The sequence below is a fragment of a genome, unplaced genomic scaffold (assembly GCF_019419815.1).
Source record: "Pyrus x bretschneideri cultivar Hongxiangsu unplaced genomic scaffold, Pyrus_bretschneideri_v1 Contig10, whole genome shotgun sequence".
Lineage (NCBI taxonomy): Eukaryota > Viridiplantae > Streptophyta > Magnoliopsida > Rosales > Rosaceae > Pyrus > Pyrus x bretschneideri.
The window spans coordinates 8694879-8719269 of record NW_025999391.1 but is presented as its reverse complement, the minus strand read 5'-3'; the positions used below and the strand labels follow the sequence as shown (position 1 = coordinate 8719269).

General features: G+C 37.6%; 2 protein-coding genes across 2 annotated transcripts; both read left to right on the top strand.

Moving 5' to 3' along the window:
• Window positions 1–3435: 3435 nt before the first annotated feature.
• On the top strand, window positions 3436–17564 carry LOC103967987 (kinesin-like protein KIN-12D). Its single transcript, XM_009381318.2, has 38 exons — window positions 3436–3657; window positions 3767–4451; window positions 4642–4797; window positions 4899–4982; window positions 5353–5472; window positions 5583–5696; window positions 5779–5871; window positions 5983–6143; window positions 6280–6354; window positions 6443–6530; window positions 6616–6674; window positions 6786–6849; window positions 6947–7012; window positions 7096–7284; window positions 7655–7759; window positions 7843–8078; window positions 8154–8223; window positions 8320–8385; window positions 8559–8603; window positions 8691–8770; window positions 8908–8986; window positions 9101–10741; window positions 10848–11318; window positions 11598–14201; window positions 14301–14408; window positions 14491–14612; window positions 14718–14805; window positions 14954–15028; window positions 15176–15418; window positions 15513–15611; window positions 15866–15940; window positions 16024–16082; window positions 16165–16276; window positions 16361–16471; window positions 16586–16756; window positions 16867–16932; window positions 17035–17154; window positions 17276–17564. The coding sequence occupies exons 2-38, from the start codon at window positions 3768–3770 to the stop codon at window positions 17414–17416; spliced, it is 8940 nt and encodes a 2979-aa protein (XP_009379593.2). The 5' UTR covers window positions 3436–3657; window position 3767; the 3' UTR covers window positions 17417–17564.
• A 1361-nt stretch (window positions 17565–18925) lies between these two features.
• LOC103967990 (probable N-acetyl-gamma-glutamyl-phosphate reductase, chloroplastic) lies at window positions 18926–23648 on the top strand. Its single transcript, XM_009381319.2, has 14 exons — window positions 18926–19185; window positions 19437–19586; window positions 19906–20013; window positions 20285–20371; window positions 20466–20516; window positions 20625–20696; window positions 20951–21070; window positions 21323–21383; window positions 21484–21564; window positions 21774–21853; window positions 21949–22038; window positions 22653–22781; window positions 22898–23027; window positions 23439–23648. The coding sequence occupies exons 1-13, from the start codon at window positions 19132–19134 to the stop codon at window positions 23003–23005; spliced, it is 1191 nt and encodes a 396-aa protein (XP_009379594.2). The 5' UTR covers window positions 18926–19131; the 3' UTR covers window positions 23006–23027; window positions 23439–23648.
• Window positions 23649–24391: the final 743 nt, after the last annotated feature.

Below are 24391 nucleotides of genomic sequence, written 5' to 3'. Positions count from 1 at the left end.
TTCGTGCACCCACCCTCCCAAAGGCAGCAGGTCCTGTATTGCAACCACCCTAATCTGAAACCCACAGTCCTTAAACCCTCACACATTCAACAAAATACTCATCAATCAAGTTAATCAACATGAAATTTGACCCTAAACCCTAAAGAACAAAAACTAGTGAAAATTAGAAACCCTTACCTAGATTTTGGGACTCAATTGGTTGCGGATTCACGTCTTCCTACATCTCTCTGTGTGTGGTCGGATGAGCACCATTGAAGTGGACGAAAGAGTGGCGAGAGCAGCGTTCGAACTAGTTTTTTGAGAAAGGGAGAGTGAACGACTGAGAGAGTCTGAGGAAGTGAGAGGAATACAAAAGACCTAACTCACAATGGTCAGTTGGATTAGATTTTAACCAATTCAACGGTCAAAGTAATTTCTAATTATAAATTATAAATAAATAAATAAATATAATATTCGGTTTGGTTCGGGATTACCGAACACTTTCAAATATGTGGTTGAATCCCAAATCGAAACTTTCGGGATCGGTTCGATTTCAAGTACCGAATTTTTCAGGAAATTCGGTTTAGGCATTTTTCTATCAAATTTCAGGATGGGTTTGGGACAGTTCGGGATTTTCAAGAAAAAATTCCACCTCTACCCATAAGGTTTCGTCATTTCTGAGAACTTGATAAAGTTGCCTTTTAATAGCACACTCCTTGTTTAACAAAATGCTAGAATCATGCATGCTTATACTATCTTGTTAGACTTTATCTATTTCACTTATGAGAACCTTTTTCTTATCAAAGATGTTTCCAAATATATCCTTATTTCATTTCTTGATAAGAAATTTGAATCTACCTAAGTAACCCCTAACCTTATCACAAGAGTTACTAGGCATGCCATCACTCCAAGCTTTACTTACAGCATTCATATAGTTAACCACATAGCCTTAAATTTGAACTTATTATTACCTACAACATTAGTGTTACATAAGGTATTAGTATCCAATAAGATTGGGCTATGATCTGAGTTGAAAATGTGGTACTTATGAAGAGAGGCAATGGGGTGTAAGTTTAGCCAATCAGAGTTAGTAATGGTCCTGTCCAATCTTTCATAAATAATGGTGCTATCTTTATGACCGTTACACCAAGTGAAAGGCATTTCTAATGTAGGGATTGAAATTAAACTGCCATCACTTAAGAACTTATTAAAGTCTATCATGTGAGTTGGGACACTTCTATTACCTCCAACCTTCTCAGTAATATTAATGATATTGTTAAAGTCACTAAAGAGAAGCCAAGGGTTAATTCCGATATTTGTAGGCTTTAGATCAAGGATATTGTTCCATAGTTGAGGTTGAAGATGTTTTTGAGGATAAGCATAAACAAAGGCACATAAGAAATTAATGTTTGTTTGCTTATTTAAAACATCACAGTGAATAAATCTAGAGTTATGAGCAAGCACATTCATATTAATATTACAATTGTTCCAACAAAGGCAAAGACCCCCTGCCCTTCCCTTCCCACTAGCAAAAAACACATTCGTGAATCTCTTAGACAATAAAGCATTAAGCAATCTATCAAGGTTGGATCTAGGTTTGATAATACAAAAAACATCCTAGTCCCTACAGTTCCATAATAGTGACTTCATCAATCAACATCCTCCAAATTGTAGCTAGGACCCGCTCCACCTTTATACTCATTTCTAATCCTCTTCCTATTACCTCCAGCTTGAACTTGCTCAAACTCGCTTTCCTCATTTTCCATAAAAACCTCATCAGTATCCAGTGACTTCTTTAACTCCATTTCCTTTGCTTCCACTATTCGTAGTAATTAATGGTTATTTAATGAAATTTTCAAATAGCAAGTATACCCCAACATGTTTTACAAAATTACTATCTTTGTCCCAACATTATTGTCTTTGACAATTATTATATCACATTAAATGTCATATCCTTTTTAGTCATTTAACATAATTAAAGCAATTTATATAAAAATTTACCAAACACTTAGACACTTTAACTAAACAAGTTTACCAAACACTTAGACACTTTAACTAAACAAAGTTTACCAAACACTCAACAACTTTATTTCACATCTGTTTATTCTCACAGCACAGCAGAAACATTTTTTTTTTATTTTTTTAAAGCACATCAATACCAAACTAGCCCTAAGTTGGTCACTCAGTCAGCGTTAGACCGGGGTGCGATGTCATGGAATCTGGTTCTTATTAGAGCAATTCCACCCTTAAAGATTTTGCGCCAGCACCCATCTCATTTATCTACTCAAGTGAACAGTAATAGACCCTAGTGAACCGTAATAAGCCAAAACATCTCCACCCCTAACAAAAAATAGCCTAGTCAATTTTATTAAAATATTATTATTTTTTATTATAAAATAATAATTTGGTTTTTTTAATTTCTGATTTCTTCTCTTTGACTCCCTTCTTCTTCTTCTCTCTGACTCCTGTCTTCTTTTTGTTCTTGTTCTTCCCACTTTTCCCACTTTTTTCTTCTCTCTGTACACTGCGCCGTCGAACCTACCCTACTTTGAACATGGACACCCACCATCCTGGACCTGCGCACACCGTAAACCCCCAAAAATCAACACCTACATATTCAAAAATTCATCGAAAATATACAAAACGGGAAAAAAAAAATTTCAGTTGCAGGAAGATCCGAGTTAATCAACCGATCGACGACAATTCGAGCTGCAGGAAGATCACGATTTGGAAGGGGGACATGGTGTTAAATATATGGATTTATCAGGGGAAGGGGGTTGATGGGGTTCCAGGGATCGGGATGGGGTTCCAGATGAGAGAGACGGTAGCCATGACGTTAGCATGGCGTCAGATGAGCCGTCTCCTTCCTCTGTTGATTTTAGGTCGGCCTGTGGATTGGCTTGGGCTAGGTGCCAGTCTATTCCACGGGCTGGAGTGGATTGGCTGAGTCTCAACCTATTTTTTCCACTGGGTGCCGGCCTCTTTTGCTTCTGGTGGAAGTGCTCTTATTGAAGATGTTAAGTGGACAACGACCAAATTTGCTTGCATTGACTAGAAACGTATTTTTAGAGAGGCTAACTTTGTGGCGGATGCTTTAGCTCGCCAAGGCCTTCTTATTCGTGATTGTCATATTTGGGATCACTGCATTCCTTCATTTGCTCTTCATTCTATTTAGATTAATTATGTAGGGAATGGTTGTGTTTGGGATTTTCCCTTTAATATCTTTTTTCCTTGTTTCAAAAAAAAAAGAAAAAAGCAACCGTATAAATCCCAAAGCTCACGGTCAAAGGGGCATGTGGCACGCCGCACGTAGCCGTTGAAATTTAAATTTGCTGTCATAATTAACGACCCCGCTCATATTCCATTTTACCAAAAAGACCCAGCAATTCAAATCCCAAAACCGCGAGGATGCCCCAATTTCAAATCCAAGATAAATCTCAGCCGTCCCTCGAAACCTTCGAACCCTTTCTGCTTTTTTAAACTCAGTTCAAAATCTCAAACACCTTTCAAAATTTCACAGTAGAGAACTAGAGATAGAGAGGGCGAAAGATGCTCGATTTCAGAACCAAATGAGCTATTGAATCAACACCCACTTGTTTTTCCCTCCAAAGATTCGTCAGTCTAATCAGTTTTCACAATTCGGAAGCTTCAGATTTTGTTTTTTAATTCATCGTTCAGGTAAAATTTTACATAATTTCAGCAATAAATTCATATAAATATTATATGTATCGATCTGTTCTCTGACCAAACCCCATTTTCTTGTATTTGTTGAATTTCTGGGCATTAGGATGTTAAGGGATTTCAAATTCCTGCGTTCGAATTCCGGGAGGAAAGAAGAGGCCGAGAACGTGCCGGTAAACCCGAAGGACTCATCGGCGATCCGAATTGGCTCGGAGTCGAGAGCTCCGTTTAACCCGATTCAAGATCCGGTCCAGCAACCCAAGCCGGAACAAGAGGTGGGTATTCGGAGCAGGGTTGAAAAGACACCAACAAAGGCTCCCAAGGCCAAAGTTTCCGATCCGGCGTTGCCTCTTCGGACTCCCGATAGGTATGGTTCCCGGAAGCGATTCGGGTGGGCCCAGAAGACCGAACCTATTAGTACGACCGCCGGCGATTTGCACGAGGACGGGGCTAATTATTCGACCCAAGTGAGTAGAGGAGGTGGTGGTGCTGGAAATGGGGGTTTGGGAAGTGTGACTCCTCGGGTGACGAGGACAGCTGGTAGAGCTGCTTCGAGTTATTCGGAGAGTAACTCGACGCAGACAACACCGACCAAGAGTGTTTCTAAGCCTCCGAATTCGGGTTTTCGGAATAAGGCTGATGGAAGTGTTGGTCCTCGAGTGGGGAATTTTGCTTCATTGTATAAAGGGATTCCTATTTCTTGTGGTCCGTCCACGGTGGTTAATTCAGTCGAAGTGCCTCACTTTGATCTCAAGGAAGATCCATCTTTCTGGATGGATCACAATGTACAGGTAAAAAGCTCAGTTTTTAATCCTATTTTGACATACATTTATTGTTTCAATAGTGGGTTTTTGTTTAATGGTATTTAGGGTTCAATGCTTATTCGTTTTGGCTGATTGAAAAAAGTGAACTGGACACGTTGAGTTTGCCAATTTTCAGCAGTTTGGAAGTTATACTAACATGATTGTAAATGTTATTCAGGTTCTCATTCGTGTGCGTCCTCTCAACAGCATGGAGCGTAGTTTACACGGTTACAACAGGTGTTTGAAGCAAGAAAGTGCTCAAACAATTTCCTGGATTGGGCAACCAGAAAGTCGATTTACATTTGATCATGTAGCCTGTGAAACCGTTGACCAGGTGTGATTTGGGACCAAATTATGGTATTATTGTCTTCTTTTTCTTACTGTTCTACTCATTTGCGCTAGTTACCTGTGGTTTTAACTTTTTGAGTTTTGTAGGAAATGCTTTTCAGGATGGCCGGTCTCCCCATGGTGGAGAATTGCTTGTCGGGATATAATAGCTGCATGTTTGCCTATGGTCAGGTAATAGCATGGAGCTGTTTAATCATAAAAAACTGTTTGTAATGTGAAGTTAATGCGACCATGAAAACCATGCTCAGAGTCTGCTGCATTTGCCTGTTATTGTGTTCGATTTACATAAAGACTGTCAAAGCTATGCAAAATCTTGTATTAGAAAATTAAGAAGGCTTAAATCCTTCTTAATTTTCTCACTTTGATGTCTGAACTTTTCTTTGTCATGCAACTAGATGGAGGTGGAGATATCTCTTTGATGCTTACCTAGTCCTGTTTGTTTAATCTAGTTTCTCCATTCATTCTGTCTAGTATATAATTCCTATTCTTGCTTCAAATGCTCAAACCAGCGTGTTAATAATATTTGGGCTTCGATTTGCAGACAGGAAGTGGAAAAACACATACAATGCTTGGGGAGATTGACGATTTAGAAACCAAGCCCAGTCCACATCGTGGAATGACACCCCGCATTTTTGAGTTTTTATTTGCAAGGATCCAAGCTGTAATATTATTTAATTTTTAAATTTCTATTTCCACTTTATCTTTTTGGTTATATGTGAGAAATGCTTAAATTTCTCACTATCTGCTTTTACTTCATCTTTGTATATCCAGGAAGAGGAAATTCGGAGGGATGAGAAATTAAAATACAATTGCAAGTGCTCTTTCTTAGAGATTTACAATGAACAAATTACGGATCTCCTTGATCCGTCATCTACCAATTTGCTTGTAAGCTGATTCTTTTACAAGTGCATGGCCTAAACCATCTTGAAGTATTTCTCATTTGTTATTATTTATTTTTTGTTTTAAGCTGCGGGAGGATGTTAAGCAGGGTGTTTACGTAGAAAATCTCTCTGAATTTGAAGTGTATACTGTGAGCGATATCCTCAGGCTTCTCATCCAGGTTCCCACTAATCGATCATTTTCTTGCTAAGTTAGAGCCAGAGTTTTTTCTCTTCATAAATGTACGTATGAAATCATGTCACTGACTTAAATTGTTATTTGTTGCACAAAGGGTTCTTCAAATAGGAGAGTTGCTGCAACAAATATGAACAGAGAAAGTAGTCGTTCGCACAGTGTCTTTACTTGTGTAATTGAGAGTAGGTGGGAAAAAGATTCCACAACTAACCTACGGTTTGCTAGACTAAACCTAGTTGATCTGGCTGGTTCAGAAAGGTACGGTATCAGGCTCACAGTTGTCGATATATGTGTTTTTGTGTGTATATATCTAATTACATAAATATCCTTCTACCGAACCGGTTTTTAAGGCATTAAATATTAATCCAAGTCCCAACCCAATAATTTTTTGCAGGCAGAAAAGTTCTGGTGCGGAGGGTGAGCGGTTGAAGGAAGCTGCTAATATTAATAAATCACTATCTACACTAGGGTAATTTTTTACTCTCTGGGTTCTATGTGTATTCATGTGTTTCTTGTTCTAGCCTTCTTAATGATAATGGTTAATATATCATGTGTAGTCATGTTATAATGGTTCTAGTGGACATGGCACATGGGAAGCTGAAGCATGTACCTTATAGAGACTCTAGATTAACCTTCCTACTACAGGTTAATAGTAATTCCATCTTCTATGCCTTAATCAACTGTTAACTTTCTTAGACATATTGTTAATCTGCATACCAAATAAATGCAGGACTCACTTGGTGGAAACTCAAAAACAATGATCATTGCAAATGTCAGCCCTTCTATCTGGTTCGTTTTTTGCTCGATTTTATTTTAGTTAGTGTTAGAATCACATCAAGCCCCAAAACTTTCATGAAACTTTTTGTAACTTTTAATAATATGATGTTCTTTTGGTTACAGTTGTGCGGCTGAAACACTGAATACCCTTAAGTTTGCTCAGAGAGCAAAACTTATTCAAAACAACGTAAGTTTCATATTATAAGCAATGGTGACTAGGCAGTATGGTTTAATGGAATCATCCAATTTATTGACCTATATATTTCTTCTTTTTCATTGTACAGGCTGTGGTGAATGAGGATGCCACAGGCAATGTCATGGCCCTACAACACCAAATACGGCTCCTAAAGGTGGTACTGATCATCTTTGTTCTTCTATGTTCTCTTATACCAAATAACTAATAGTTCAAATCATGGCATGCTTTTTGGAACAGGAGGAGCTTTCCATTCTTAAGCGCCATAATGTCTCCCGATCTTTGTCGTTTTGTTCGGCCAATTTTGAAGACACACATAAAGTACGAAAAATTGATTGTAGTGAAAACGTGTGTGATATGGACTTAGAGTGCGATGATGATTTTCTTGAAATTGAAACAAAAGGAACTGTGAGACTTTCCACCAAACAGGTACGCTTCCTTTTAACTGTCTAGAAATGGCCATGCTAGTTTGTTTGGGTAGGTTAGAAGTATCTGCTATTATTGACTGGAAAGTTGAATGAACCTATGTTTGTTCTATGGCTGTTTCATCTCTAGCTTCATGTTAAATAGCTGGTGTTTCATGTTAATATCATGACGGGGTGAACATACTATCAATTGCTTTGTTTACAAGCATCCCAAACAAAAAGAAAAACTATTAATCATCTTTAGATTTAAATTTTCCCATTTTAGTTCTAACTTCTGAGACTGCTGTACTACTGCTAAGTTTACCATGAGCCATGTCACCAATTGTCTTTTGTATTGCGAATCATCACACTGTCTGAAAATTATGGTAAATCAGTTAAAATCTTTGGAGACGACGCTTGTGGGTGCCTTGAGAAGGGAGCAGATGGCAGAAGCTGCACTCAAGCAACTTGAAGCTGAAAAAGAGCAGCTGAACCGTTTGGTATTTGAGGAGTCTTTTCTTAAGATTATTATTTTTTTCTCCTGTAAATTGTGGCTGAACTCCTTAGCTCTTATTGCTCACAGGTTCGTCAAAGAGAGGAAGACACCAGGGGGACTAAAATGATGCTAAGGTTTCGAGAAGACAAAATTCAGAAAATGGAGTCACTTCTTAGTGGTTCTATTACCGTGGAGTCTTATTTACAGGATGAGAACAGAGCACTCTCTGAAGAGATTCAGCTACTTAAATCAAAACTTGATAAGAATCCTGAAGTCACTCGGTTTGCATTGGAGAACATAAGGCTTTTGGACCAACTTAGAAGGTAGTTTTTTCGTAATTTAATCAATTTTTGACTATCCTATCAGTTGAATTGATATTTCCACTGTGGAATTCATAGGTTTCAAGAATTTTATGAAGAAGGGGAGAGAGAGATACTCTTGGATGAAGTTTCTAAACTGCGAGATCAGGTACTTATGGATCCAACTAAGATAATTTTTTTCCCCATTTGAGATGTTGTTTAGAGGCAAGCAATATAACAAAATAAATACAATTTTTATTTTCAGTTGCTACAATTTCTTGATGGACACTCTAAGCAGCATAGCAACCCAAATATTAGTATGAAACCTCAGGTTGGTTCCTTTAGCTCTATATTGTGGTTCCTTATGTTTCAAGTTTCATTCACTACGGAATATATGGTGGCGATTCGTCATGCATTCCCTTAAGGGCAGGCTAGATATTAATATACGTGTGTTTGGTATATTATTTCTTTTTTTTTCTAATTATATATCCTTTACTGATTCAGGAAACAGTGTGCATGGACAGAGATGGTGATCCCCTTAATATGGAGGTTGAACTCAGTCGTGCCTTACAAGACATCTAAATAGCCCCCTTCATTATTTTACTTATACTCACATGCTCATTTTCGTGGTTTCAGTTGAAAAATACTCTCCATGAGTTAGAGGAATGCAGGCGCAGCTTAAATACTTGTTTGGAGGAAAATGCAAAACTCAATAGGTTAGAAAAATTGGCCTTCCTGTTTTCTCCTTTATATCAGCATCCCTAACTATAGAAGTAATATCATCTTATTTCTCACTATTGAAGTAAAATCATCTTTTTTCTTATGCGATTTTTTTCTTTTTTGTATTTTGCAGAGATATTGAAGATCTGCATACAATGCTTAACAAGCTCAAGTCTACACCCATTGATCAAAATGACTGTGTAGCTTTAAAGGTATTTGTGTTTTAAAAATAATATTTGACTTGAGTTCCTTAACACTATGGAAAAAAGAAAAGGGAAGCTGTAAATTTACTTTAAGGCTTCACTAAGTCCACCTTTTGATTTCAGGTGCTTAATGCTGTTCCCATTGAGGAGGTGGAACCGAAGCTTGACCCTCGAATAAAACATGCAGAAGAAATTTTAAATTTACAGCTGGAATTGGATATAGTGAATATCATTTTGAGAGAAGAGAGGACTTCTCAAGAGGAGAGGGTATATTTCTTAAATAAAGATCTTCATCTGGCAAATGAAGAAATTTTTGTGATAAGCAAACAGCATGATGATGCAAGCCGCCAATTGGAGGAGGCTAAATCGGTTATTGAAGCTCTCGAGTCTCAGCAACTTCTGTCAATCAATGAGCTTGAGGACCTGAGGAAGCTTTTGAGTGAACGGGAGCTTGAATTGAGGGCTCTAAAGGAACAACGGACCCTTAAGGAGTTTAGAGACTTATCACCTTCGAACTGCTCAAACAACTATGACTCACCATTACAGGGAAATTTGAAGAGGATGCATGATTCCCTTGAAAAGGCCAAGAGATTGAATACATGGTACCAAAGTGATCGTGCATTTCAAGTGTCAAATGAAGAAGAAATGGATGAAGTTCGTAGGCAGGTTGAGGCTGAAACTGCAGAGGTGATCGTCTGTATGCAGGAAGAACTTGGCATGCTTCAGCAGCAAGTTCAAAATAGCCATTTAAAAGATATGGAGATGAACAAAAATGTAATGATTTTGGAAACGGAACTGAAGGAGGTGCGAGAAAAGTTGTACATGTTGAACGAAGATAATGGACGGTTAAGTAAAGAGCTTGAGGAGAAAGATGGGAAAGTAAGAACGTTGTCACGAGAGTGGACATTATTGTCTAGTGAGATTGAAGAAGTTCTGTCTGATGGGTGTGAGGAACTAGATGGTGCCTCTGATCAACTTAACCTTATATCCAATTCCTTTCCACAGAAAAGGATTTGGCTCTCAGAACAAGTTGGAAGGACTGTACGAATCATCTCTGAAAAGGAATATTTAATTGAAGAACTTAGGAGATGTTTGGAGGATGCAAACAACAAGAAAAATGAAGTGGAGTGCATGCTGAAGTCTATGAGAGGAGCAACACTGGCTATTACTGAAGCACATGAGCAGGAGTGTTGTGAAAAGGAGAAAGAAATGCTCATGTTGACAACAAAGTTGAATGCAAAGTCATCTAGAGTGGAAAAGCTTGAGAATCGAGTGAAGCTGCTTGAAGATCAGATCAGGAAAACATCAGTTTGTGCAACAGTTGCTTTCGTTGTTGTGGATAAATTAGCAGAGATGAATCGTAGTAACGAAGATGCTTTAAAGTGTAAGAATATTCAGCTTAGTGAATCAGAAGACTTGATCTCCACAAAGGTTGCCATTCTCAGTGATCAGGAGACTGTGATAGCAGAAGCAGAGAAAAAAGTTCACTCTTTATCTGGGGAAGTTGAAGAGTTGGAGAGAACCTGTGCTGATCTAAGACAGGAGCTTTCTGAGGAGCGGGAATGTGCTTTCACTATACGACAGAAGCTTGAAGATGTCGAAGAGAAAACCATTTTGATGGCAAGGGAGAAGCTAGCTGAGCTAAAAACTGGCGTATCCACATTGAGGTCATGCATGAATACAAATGTGGAGCATCATACAAGCTCTGAAGGGAAGGATTCACAATTATCTTCTAAGTCTTCCAAAGGAGAGGGTGGTGGATGGGTAAGTTAGCATTTTATTTTCTGATAGCTTGATCTTGAGGTTCGGGTCTATGTTGTAGAGGAAGAGTGTTCTGTTTTGTAATTGCTATACCTAAATATTGTTGCAGATAGCTACGGAAACAATTCTAGACCAGAATGGAAACGAACAGTTTGTTGAAGACCTGACAGCTGGTAAGCCTGATATGTCTGAGTGCACTCTCAAAGTGCGGAAGAGTATGTGTGCCAATAGCACTCGAGAAGATTTGAAGTCTGAAAGACCTTCCAAGGCTAAGGCTGGGAGTGGTAGAGATGTTACCATTTTACTTTTGAAAAAGGAAATAGAAACTGCCCTTGATAGCTTAAAAGAGGTACAAGCTGAGATGGACAAGCTACGTGAAGAGAACAAACTGATGTGCAAGTCTGAGCAACAGAGTCGCGAAAGCATGAAATATCTCAGAACACAGATCATTAATCTGCATTCAACTATGAAAAACTTAGAAAAGCAATCGAAAGTGAAGTTGGAAGCTCAAGATCATAAACTGGAGGTATGTCAACAGATGGTGCAGGAAGCTGGCTCCCAATGGTGCCAAACGAAAGAGGTAATCCATTGCATTTCCAAATTCAATTATTTGTTGTTTCTTTGTTAAGCTATACCCTATTCTCTGACGAAGACTTCTGCTTATCATATGTGTACGAGAAAAGCAAAAACAACCTTATAAGATAGTGATAACTTCTGCTGATTCCTGAATCCATTGTCCTTTTCCAACCTCTTTTGTTTTCGCATGTTGTTCGTAATTGTAAATTTATGTCAAACTCACTCGTATGTATATTTATCCATTCAAGGAATTTACCGTCTACTTTTGTTTCTCCTCTCACAGATGATGGAAATGGAATTTGATGATGCAAAGTTAGTTGCAGCCCAGAAAACTGCTGAGGTCTCTTGCATTCTTCCTAAGTTTGAGGAGGCTCAGGATATTATAAAGGAAGCAGATAATATGATCAACAAGCTGATGATATCTAATAAAACAATGAAGCTCGAAATAAAAAGGTTGAAGAAACTGGAAGCCTCATTAATCAGTGATAAGGATATGTTACTAAATGAGGTTCAGAGCTTGCAGTCGATCAATTATCTGAGCAGTCAACGATTTGCAGAAGTTGAAGACTTGCTTACCTCGGATATAACGGAAACAAAGGCTCTGGTTGTAGAGCTGGAGGGTATACTAGCAGGGATCCAGGCTCATTACAACGAAAATTTCATTCTTTTAGCCTCTGATTTTCAGAGTGTGAAGTCTCTCCTTTCAAACTCCTCAAAGTTAATCCGTTCATCCGTCGAGGACATCTGGTCTGAGATAATTGTGAAGGATTGTGCAGTGTCAGTGCTACACCTCTGTCACATGGGAATTTTTCTGGAAACAGTGACTGGGCTGAATGCAGAGAACGGTCTGCTTCAACATGGAATTTGTGAATCAAGTACTTTAATAGCTGATCTGAGACAACACAACGTTAGGTCCCAAAGGGAGCTTGAGATGTGTCAGATTCTTAAGGGGAAATTACTGGCAGACATTAAGAACAGTTATGATCATATCTCAAGGAGAGAAGAGGAAGCTGGGAAGCTTAGTACAAAGCTCAACACTTTCGAGAAACAAATATCAGAACTTCAGTTTCAAGAGGAGTTAATGCTACAGAGGTCTAATTATATGGGATCTCAGCTTGCTATTCTAATGAAAGAGTTGGACAGTAACTCCAATTTTGGAGCATCCCTTCTGAAGCAAGAGAAATTTCTGAAAGGAAAAGAGGAGGCATTTGAATCTCAAGTTGAGTGTTTCATGATAGAGTGGTGCTCGAAAGACTTTGAGTCACTTATCTTGGCATCAGAGTTAGAAGTTATGGCTAAGCACAAAGCTGATATGGAGAGAGAGCATATCACATGTTGTGCGATGCTCGAAGACTTCAAGAAAGAAGTAATTTTTTCAAAGGTTGATACACTACTGAAAGGACAGCTCTTACTGGATGAGGAAGTTGAAGTTGCTTGTCTGCAAACGGAAGCACAAAAGGAGAGGCAGCATCTATTGTCACAGCTGAACCAAAGCAGTTTAAGGGTTGCACAAATGAATGAAGAAAAGAAGGCTCTTGAACAAGAAATTATGTTGCTAAAGAATGTTTCTCTTTTAAATGATGCCTTGAAAGGTGAACTTGGTGAAGCTAAGCAAACAGAGATGAAGCTTTTGTGCCAGGTTCAAGCTCTAGAAGCTGAATACCAGAAACTACGGGAAGATTTAAACACTAAGGAAATGAATTTAGAAATTTCTGCCCATCAGTTTTCTGTCCTTGAACAGGAAAACCAAAGGTTGCAAAATGATATTCTCATGTTGCAAACCTCATCAGATGGACTTCAAGATGTGCTAGAGAAGAAAAAGGCAGAGCTGAGCAGATTGAACTGCTTGGAGACGGAAAATGAGTCGCTTAAAACTGAGATAGAGAAGTTAAATACAGAAAACAGCATGGCTCTTAAACATTTGGAGCAGAAGAATTCTGAGTTTTCATCTTCATTAAGCCGTATAAGTGTCTTCGATAAAGAAAACTGCAGGTTGCAAGATGAAATATTCTCTTTGGAGATTCACATTGTTAATCTGGAGACTCATCTAAGGGCGAAAAATGCTGAACTGGATGAACTCCTCACCATTTCAAGTGCAAGAGCTAAAAGGTGTGTTGATTCAGTGGAAACTTTGGATTCAGCGAATAACAGATCATGTAATATTATAAAGGAAGAAGGTTTCATGATTGTGGACAAAATGTCTCAAGAACTATGTGAAACTGGAGAGAGAATATCTCAGTTCATAGAACAGGTCGGCTGCTTAGAGTGTCAGGCTAAGGAGCTGGTGTCTGAAAATTTCTCTCTTCGGGCTGAGTTACTGAGGAAGGATGATGTTCTTAATGGCTTGTTATTTGATCTGAGTTTGTTGCAGGAATCTGCATCTAATAATAAGGATCACCAAGATGAAATTGCGGAAATGGAATCTTCTTTGGAGGCTCTAGAGGATGAGCTTTCAGCAAAATCATGTGAGCTCGAAGAGACCATGGCTAATAGCCAAATGCTTGAAACTCAATTGCAGGAGAAAAGAGATATAATCTCCGCTCTTGAGCAGGGTTTATTGGAAGAGCGCGAGTCTCTAAAATTTCTGTCCCATGAAAACCTGGAACTGAGAGCTCAAGTTGAAGATGCTTTGGCCACGAGAACTTCTGTTGAGAAGGAGTTGACAGAGAAACAGAAGATTACTGCGAGCTTGAAAATGGAAGTCCTTGAAATGAGTAATGCTCTTGACCAAATGAATGACTCGAATGAATCCTTGAGGGACAATTTGAATGAACTCGCTAATGAAAAGGATCTTCTTCACACTGAGATGCTTCAGTTGAAGGAAAAGTTTGAAGGAGAACTGGCACGAGCTGATGAAATTGAAGCAATTGCTAATGAAGCACAACAGGTATATGCTTGTTTTGCACAAACATTTTATGTACTCTTTTTTTTCTTTCTTTAAATCTGTTTTACTTCTCCTCATTCTACTATGCTTCAATAATTTCAGATAGCTGAATTAAGAAAAATCTATGCTGACGACAAAGAGGCAGAGGTGAAGCTGTTAGAGAGGTCCGTTGAGGAGCTTGAACGTACTGTAGATGTGCTGGAAAATAAGGTAACAATTGGATTGCGAATCTTGTTGGAGTTTTGTATCTGATTCATCATATCAACACCATGTCTTTTGTATTCCTTCGTAGGTTGATATTGTTAAGGGAGAGGCTGAACGACAACGATTGTATGGGGAAGAGCTTGAATTGGAACTTCATGCTGTAGAACACCAGATGCAGAATGTTGAAAATGCTAATGCTGACATGAAAAGGTATAGAGCAGATCCTCCCATAATTTTCTTCAAATGCACAAACACACTCAACTGTTTTGATAAATATACATTATATCATGAACTGTAATTTTCTTGTTAAAACAGATATTTAGGTGAGAAAGAGAAAGCCCTTCAAGAAGCCCTACACAATATACAAATACTTGAGAAGGAATTAGCTGAGAAGGATGCAGAGGTATGTTGACCTGTACTACAGTTAATTCCAACCTTAATCTGAGGTTGCCTTGTTAAACAGCGGGTTTTTCTAATGAATGGAGTGAGGATCGAGTCACATCTGTTGTGATATAGTTTTGGAGTATCATTGTTTTGTTTTTTCCTGACAGATTGCCCAATTTAAAGCACATATCTCTGAGCTGAATTTGCATGCAGAAGCACAGGCTTGTGAGTACAAACAGAAGGTATCCTAAAAGATTAAATTTCATTGTCTAGTGTAGAAAGATTGCCAGTTTACATGTGACTTGACATAATTTTTGTTTTCCGCTTACATTTGTTTCAAATATGCAATTTCTAATTATTCAATTTTGTACTATAAAATGTGGAAACAGTTTAAAGTATTGGAATCTATGGCCGAACAAGTCAGACCTGAAAGCCATTCAACTCATGCCACAAGCTCTTCATCAAACAAGTCAGAGAAACATGCTGCAAAGCCTAGAGGCTCTGGTTCCCCATTTAAATGCATTGGCTTGGGTATGGCACAGCAGATAAAATCTGAGAAGGATGAGGATCTTACAGCTGCAAGGGTGCGCATTGAAGAGCTTGAATCCTTAGCGTTCAGTCGACAAAAAGAGGTAGGCCTTTAATGTCCTACTTGGTTTCTACAAGCTGTTGTGTGCATTCTTCTACCACAAAATGATTCTGTTTGTCCTTTTTCGTGTGGTGCAGATATTTGCTTTGAATGCTAGATTAGCTGCTGCTGAAAGCATGACACATGATGTGATTCGGGACTTACTGGGAGTCAAATTGGATATGACTAGTTACGTGGTATGTTACATAGTTCCAAGCTGTTATCCTAACCAATAATGTCATTACTATTGTATCGCTTACAATATAACAAAGAGTTATATTACTGTTCCTCTAAAAGGATATTATGTGTTCGATGTTCGTACATGATACTGCCAGTACCGAGAAAACAGAATGAGAAAAGGAAAAATGTATCCGAATCTTCACTTGCAACTGGGACTTTATGTAAACTGCTATGATGCTCAACTGACCCTTATCTTTTTTGTTAATGCTAGTCACTATTGGATAATCAACAAGTGCAAAAAATAACGGAGAAGGCTCGGCTTCATAGTGTGGAATCTCAAGAAAAGGTATTCAGCTTTGATTATACTGATACTCAGATAGATACTTTTGTTTTGTGTTTTCTTATGTTTGGTTTTGGTCTTTCATTCAGGAGCAAGAGGTAGCTAAGCTGAAAAAACAGCTGAGTGAATTCATTCAGGAAAGACAAGGGTGAGCAACTCAAAACTTCTGAATCGAGTTAGTGATTGTTCTATCATTCATATATTTAAGTTTCTGCATGCTGATATTCCAGGTGGCTAGAGGAAATTGACCGAAAACAGGCTGAACTCATAGCTGTGCAAATTGCTTTGGAAAAACTTAAGCAGCGAGATCAGTTACTTAAAACCGAAAATGAAATGCTGAAGGTTGAGACTGCGTTTTTGATATATTATTTCTTGAAGTGAATGTTCATCCTTTTTATTGTTTCGCTTACTACATTTACTGTGTAGGCGGAGAATGTAAATCATAAAATGAGGGTGATGGAACTTGAAGGAGAAGTAGATAAGCTGTCGGGTCAGCAAAACCTCCACCAGCGAATTCATCATCATGCAAAAATCAAGGCATGACATTACCAATATTCTTGCTAACGAAGTCCTGCTAACCTCTGCTTCTGTATTACCTTACCTATCATTCTATTCCATTTCAATCTGAGTGGGTTGTCTATAATGTAACAGGAAGAAAATCACAAGTTAAAAGTACAAAATGAAGAACTTAGCAATAAGCTCCGTAGGACAGAAGTTATTCTTTCACGTGTCAAGGAAGAGCTTGCTTGCTTTCGTGCTTCCTGTGGGAAGAACCCTTGTGTCAATTTTGATGAAGAGCAACGATTGGGTGCAAAACTAAAGGTTAGTGTTGTCTTTTGTGTGTGTGTCTGTGTGTGTGTGTGTGAGAGAGAGAGAGAGGTGCCATCAAACCCATAGTTTGATGCTTAACAATACAAGTGATTCCGCTACAGGAAACTGAGGAGGAGAAGTTGCAACTAGCACAGAAATTGTTAGGCCTCTGTAGTAGCGTTTTGAAGGTATGTTAACGGTCATTTGGCACTTAATAACCATTCACTCTTGTAAAATAAAAAAGTCAATCCAGGACCCGGACTTATATCTCCTTTTGGAATAACTTTCAGGCTGCTGGAATAACAAAGCAATCGACACATATAAACCCGTCTGCTGCTGAAGAGGCGCTCGAGCAAATCAAGAACAAGATTACTTCAATGGACAGAGAATTGCAGGATTTGAAGTTTAAGGTATATAAAACTTAATCTTTAAGCTTGTTTTTCGTATTGCTTCTGAGTTCCCAGTGTTTTGTATACACAAGAAAGATATACATAACCTGCATGCATGATCCCAATATTTTGTTTTCCACAGAACAAAATAAGCAGTGAAAGAATTCGATTGTCGGAGCTCATGCCGCAAACTTCACCATTAAGCTCAAGGAAGGATGAGAATTCTCAAACTCCGAAAAGAACGTCCCAACAAGCTCCGTACTTTTCTGCTTTAGATCGATGACTGTGTTCTTCATGTAAAGAATCAGAGTCTGGTTAGCTTTCTGCTAACAATTCTATGACTACAAAATTGCTGTACATTGTTCTTTTGTGTTTGTAAATAAAGCTGCTGTGAACATATGAGTTAATATACTGGATAATTTGTTCATGTACTTCACACTTTCACAGTCAACAATCAACATATATATTGGATTAAGATTTTACACGTGTTATAATATCGGTGAATTTGATACATTAAGTTGATATTACAAAAATCAAATTTTCATCTTTTGCAACCACTCGAGTCGTGAGGTTGACGATGTTTTGTGTTAAGATTAAGATAGGTTAAGCGTTCAATTCTCTTTACCTTAAAAGAAAAGATCAAACCTATAGCGAAAACCAATAAAAATATAGGAGAGAAATTGGGTCACATTTAGCTTTTGACTTCACCTTAAATCAAACTTTTTAAGTGGGATGAAGTCGCAAGAAATTAGTATATCAAATCGATTCTTCCCTCCCATCTCATCTCCTTCTTGCATAATGCATGTAAGAGTTGTTGGACAAATTGATGAAAACAACGACGAAACCCAAGAATTCTCTCTAACTTCCTCTCTGAGACCTTCAAAATAGTTGTCAAGTTTTGCTACGGTGTGAAGATCGACCAGAGAAGTCAACCATGTTGGCGTGCAAAAGGAGGGTAAATGGTGGTATAGACATGAGTGGAGAAGATGAAGGATCAAAAGCAATAAAGAAATTAAAATGAATCTCATTAAATATGTGACACAACTTCAAACCATTAGATTTCTTTGAAGGTTGACTTACCAATTTTTTTTTTTTCAATGGCCTAGTCTACTCTGAAGTAATGGTAGGTTTGGTATGGTTATCGTACCAAAACTTCCATACCTATTAGTGTACCAAATTTTTGGTTTATCATGTCAAAATTTCGGTATATTGAAATTTGGTATGCTAAATAGTTCGGTTGACATGGTATGGTAATCACAATTACCACTTTGTTAAACATATATATTTATAGCACATTAAACATAGTTATGGCATGGTAACTGATAACATCATCTGGTTTGAAGACATGTTTATGGTGCTTGGCAAAGGTGAATCCAATTATTTTTTACTTACAACATCCAGATCGCACTACTTTTTCCATATTACAAGAAGGTTTATAAACACAATGAACCTTAAAACAAAAGCAATTAATAGAGATGAATGAGTGTGGAGTCGACGGCACCTGAGTTGCTGAAGGGTTTTCTTTTCTATTCTTTTTTTTTTCTTTAGTGTCATTGGTTTGGTCAGGTGGGGATCGAACCAAACAAATATTATAAATAATATTAGAAACATATATATTGTATAATTATGTGTTATATAATTTATAAATTCTATACATATGATTATATTTTTGGATACGATACGATAGTACTATAGTAATAATATTGAATACCAAAATCGTATCATAAAATTTCGATTTTGTACAATACTATGCTATTATTAATTGACACAAAATCGATAAATTCGGTTGACATAATAAGTAAAATCCACCATGATCGGCCATCATTGAATTAGGAAAATACTCATGACTTATATGAAATTAGTACATGAAATTTGATAAATAAAAAAACTAATATCAGAATAACGCTCTAAGAAAAACCCGTTTTGGTAGAATTTGGCAATCCTCTGAGCATCTAATCCTTCAAGGCTGCTGCGTTGTAGCAAGTTTCCGACAGAAGAATGAACTCTGCGACTTTCAGCTCCACTTTTCTCCGAACCGGCTGCCTCCGCAAGGTCTCTACTCCTCAACCTACTAGCTATTTGTTTGTCCCAGAAATGCGGCAAAAAAAAAAAAAAAAAAAACAGTTAAGCCCCTGCATGGTAAAATTTCAGTGAATTAGAAACTTTGGTTTGTTGGGTTGAGTGTACGATAGTTAAACCCTGTAAAATTTCTGTGAATTAGAAACTTTGATTTGTTGGGTTGAGTGCTTTTCATCGTACAAGACTACAAGTTGAAGTTTATCGTTGAAGTTTTGAAATTGCAGGACTTGCAGGACGGGGTGAACAATTTGAAGGCCGATACGCGCAATGCAGGGAAGGTGTTTGTTAAATGTTATGTGAATACGAAAACCCAGAAAGCAGAAAAGGAAGTTCGGCTTGGTGTTCTTGGAGCCAGTGGTTACACTGGTTCTGAGGTATAAACCCTTTTTTAAGGGTGATTAGCTATAATAAACATATTTTGACATTTTTGAGCAGAAATGATCAGTCGTCCTCATATCATTGTTGTGTTGTCGTTATGCCTTTGTTTTGTGGTAGATATATCGTTATTGAAAAATGATATTCAAACCAAATGTCAAAATATGTTTATTGCTTCTAATTGGCCCTTTTTAAATCATTCCTTCCTTCTTGTTTTTTAATATATTGTTAACTATGTATGAGAATTGAATTGGGTAAGATACTGAGATACTTTTTAAACTGCCTTGTAATGAACTGAGATTATCTTTCTTTTGGAAGATTGTTCGGCTTTTGGCAAACCATCCTCACTTTGGCATTACCTTGATGACGGCTGATAGAAAAGCTGGACAGTCAATAGGGTCGGTGTTTCCGCATCTAGTTTCCCAAGTAAGTTTTGCTTATGATTAATGTGTTTTCTCTTAGGGCAAAGACTTGAATTAAGATATGATGAGGGTTGGGGTAATTCATTAGTAGCTGTCATTCTCGTTCTCCTTGTATCCTCATAAACCTATGCTTCATATGACATCCAACCCTTTAGTTTTATATGTTGTAATGGTCAATTAATGGAGTTTCAATCGTTTGATGGTGTTACATTTTATCATGGCATAATATTTAATGCTTCAGAATTACTTTGGTGGACTTTTATTTGTGTTTGCAGGATCTACCAAAAATGGTTGCTATAAAGGATGCTGATTTTTCTGATGTGGATGCTGTTTTTTGTTGTTTGCCACATGGAACCACACAGGTTGTTTCTCCTTTCCTCTATAGTTGTCAATCCTTTCTCATCTGCATCTGCTCCTCAATTTCTAACTTGCACATGTTTAATGTTTCAATTGCAGGAAATTATCAAAGGCCTTCCCAAGAGTTTAAAGATTGTTGATCTGTCTGCTGTATGCATAGGATGATTTACAGTGCTTTTGGAATTTGTTGTTGGCATTCTACTGTATATTTAGCTTCCAAACTTTCTCATTTTAATGTTTACGTGATGGTATTTTCAGGACTTCCGTCTACGAGACATATCTGAGTATGAAGAATGGTATGGTCAGGCACATAGCGCACCAGAGTTGCAGGTAGGATAGTCTCCTTTTCTTATCAAAACTTATATGGAATTACTAAGTCCACCAACCAATACTCTAGGAATAAATTGAAACCTCAACTTTTGATAAAAAAAAACAAATATTGGCATGATTAATTTGTTGTCATAAAGTTCATTTTGGTTTCGTAGAAAATGTATATACTAATAAAACTCAGGCACCATCTTGCCCTTATTTCTTGAACTTTTGGCTCTGCTAATTGTAAAAAGTGTTTATCTTCTTGGTTTCAGAAAGAAGTTGTATATGGTTTGACAGAGATTTTGAGGGAGGAGATAAAAGGTGCGCGCGTAGTTGCGAACCCTGGTTGTTATCCAACTTCTGTTCAACTTCCACTTGTTCCATTGATCAAGGTGTGTGTATGTAAGAATGTGGCTGAAATACAAACCTATATACAGATAGGAGAGCATTGTCAACTTCCACGTTTTGCTCTGCTAATTGAGATGTAAGAATGTGGCTGAAATACAAACCTATATACAGATAGGAGAGCACTGTCACTCATTGATAATCTTTAAAGGCAATACCAAATGCTATGTCTTGACTCTACACTCTAGAAACCATAATCAAGTATGCCTTATGGTTCTCGTATTGCATTTTCCTCGCAGGCCAATCTCATTGAATCTAAAAATATTATTATTGACTCGAAATCTGGTGTTAGTGGAGCAGGTTAGGATTGGATTGCAATTTGAAACATTTCCATGCAAAATTTTACTCGATATACTCTTAGTGCTCCATTGTTGACTTCTACAACCTGTTAATCGTCCAGGACGTGGTGCCAAGGAGGCAAACTTGTACACTGAAATAGCCGAGGGCATATATTCTTATGGTGTTACTCGTCACCGTCATGGTAAGGTTTTGAATTTTAAAAAATTTATATTTTAACTTCTCTGACAGAAAAAACAATTACTAGATATTCTTGGTACTTACATGAAATTATTTATTTGTGGAAGGATTCTCATGAATTTATGAAGAGCTAGAAACTTTAAACACTAAAGATCATGTGTGTTTTTTATTTAATTGCATAAGGTAGTGACCCAGATCATTTTTGAAATTCAGTTCCGGAAATTGAGCAGGGACTATCTGATGCTGCAAATTCAAAAGTAACCGTTAGTTTTACTCCACACCTAATGCCAATGGTAACTACTACACTCATATGCACTTAGAGAATCCGTATTTTCCGATTCATTCTTTGCTAATAAAGGACTAAGCACTATTGTATTTTGTCGTTTAGAGTCGTGGTATGCAATCAACTATCTATGTGGAACTGGCTGCAGGGGTAAATTTCAAGGACTTAAACCAACAGCTGAAGTTATCCTATGAGGTATGCTAGTTAATTTTTTCTTCTGCTGGTTGGGTACTTATCTGATCGGTCTCTGATAATCAGGGTGAATTAAGGTCACTGCATTGAGCTCTAAATGCAGGCACTCTATCAGAAAGTTTTTTTTATCCACCACTTGCAGTAGTTTGGTTTAATAATTAAAAGTAATTGATATTCCTGTCAAGCAAGAACTTTCCTTCCATAAATTCCCACGAGATCTTAGATAACAATTACCTGAATTAGTTAGCAGTTATTTGCATTAGTAGCTAGACTATCACGGCTTAACTATCTGCCGGAGTTATGTGTTACCTGGTTACTAGGATTGATGGTTGAATTACTTTTTCTTTTGGCTGAAACACTCTTGTGTAAACAGCCAATGCCAAACCACAAAATATTGAGTGTGGGACTCCTAGTTGTACTTATCTGATTAATAGCACATAAGTCGTATATTTCCTTTGGCCCTTAATCTCCTTGCAGTGTAGCGGTAGCAGTAGGAAGCACTTTATTCTTGTGTATATATTGCTTAGATGCCTGTATCATATATGTTTTTCTCTACTCGTATTGGTGTGATGGATGAAAGTATTGGTTATTCTTTTCTAACTTTTTTCCATTTTCAGGATGAAGAATTTGTAGTTGTATTGGAGGAAGGAGCTGTTCCTCGTACTCATAACACTCGAGGGTCTAACTTTTGTTTCATCAATGTCTTTCCTGATCGAATTCCTGGGAGAGCAATAATCATTTCTGTTGTATGTTTTATGTTCTCCATCCTTGTGTTTGTGAAAATTTAGGCTTCCAAGTTCCATGTGAGTCTGATCGTATTTTATTATCAGCTGACAGTCAAGCTTTTGAATTGTTGGTGCAGATTGATAATCTTGTCAAGGGAGCTTCAGGCCAAGCCTTACAGAATCTTAATCTGATGATGGGATTTCCAGAAAACACGGGGCTTCTTTATCAACCCTTGTTTCCTTAGCATATAAGTTCATCGCACATGAGTAAGCAGACGAGTCTAAACTACGACTTCCTTTTTGGCTAGCTAAACTCAATTTTATCATCTCGGGTTTTAGCTCTTGTCCATTGTTTACCGCCATCCCTCCATTTTTGGCTTCTTGTTATCCTAGTAGCTTCTCTTCTGCATTAGTATGATCACCATCACCATTTTGGCTTGCTCCTTCATGACATCTTGTATAATACCATAACAACGTTGGGCAGGCTCTGTCGTTCATCGTTCGTTGTCAGAGTCCCAAAAAATAGTGCTATTGAGAATATCTCGACTTTCATTTCCTCATTCATATTCATATAACCTGAGATGGAATGCTTTTGTCTTTTTTTTTGGTACTTCTATGATTGTATCTGGGCTTCTACATTACGTTGGCTGATAAGTTGCAGTCCATTGATTGTTGCAGGTAGTTAAAGTGTTGAAAAAGTTGTTTGCAAGAGCTGCATGACTATATCTAGGACTTTACTTTGGTTACACAAGTTTAGAGTTACCTTTTGACCTCCAATGTTTGCAGATTTTAATTCCAAATTGTAATTTTGCGGGTAGAGTTTTTTAATGCTGATTTTAATTTCTGGTTTAATTAAATAAGTGAAGGAAACTATGATTACCGTGTCAACTTGGAGTTGTAGAGCAGGGATATTATCTAGAGTATCCTATACTCCGGAGAACAAAATTTTCGTAAATGGTATGCTTTTACTCAAAAAAAAAAAAAAAAAAAAAAAAAAAAGGTACTTTCCCCAATCCCTACGGGGTGGTTTAGTAGTTGGAGACGAATTCTAGGCCTGAATGACATGTTTTGGGTTTGATTCTTGCCCTTGGTGAATCGCACAACGGTGGCTGGGGGAGGCTGGGGGAGGTTGGATTGCCTTTGTGAGTCTTTCTGGTCTCCGAAAAGGTGGACTGCCGTGGTGAAGCCACAGTTGGTCCCCTTTTTATTAGGGAATAACATTGTTTTCTCCTGCTGTAACCTTGGTGGGATTGTGAAATATATATGAGCTCGTTTGGATGTGATTTTAAAATGATTGAAAACGCTTTTGGTGAAAAGATTTTTAGAACTAATCATGAGTAAAAATGCAAGTAAATCCTGGAAAAGCACTTAAAGTGCTTTCTGGAAGAATTACAAGCGGGTGATTCTTGCAGAAAACACTTCAAGTATTTTTGGAATCCAAAAACATTTTCTCTAAAAGTGCTTTTAGATATTTTAAAAGTACATCCAAATGAGCTATATGTTAGACTTATTTATCTAAACACCTTATGTGCTTTTACCGTAACGCTTTCCTTATGCTTTCATCTTTGTATCTGTCTCCCGTTACCTCCTTCCGTCAATTGTTAACTTGTTGCATGCGCATTTTACCAATT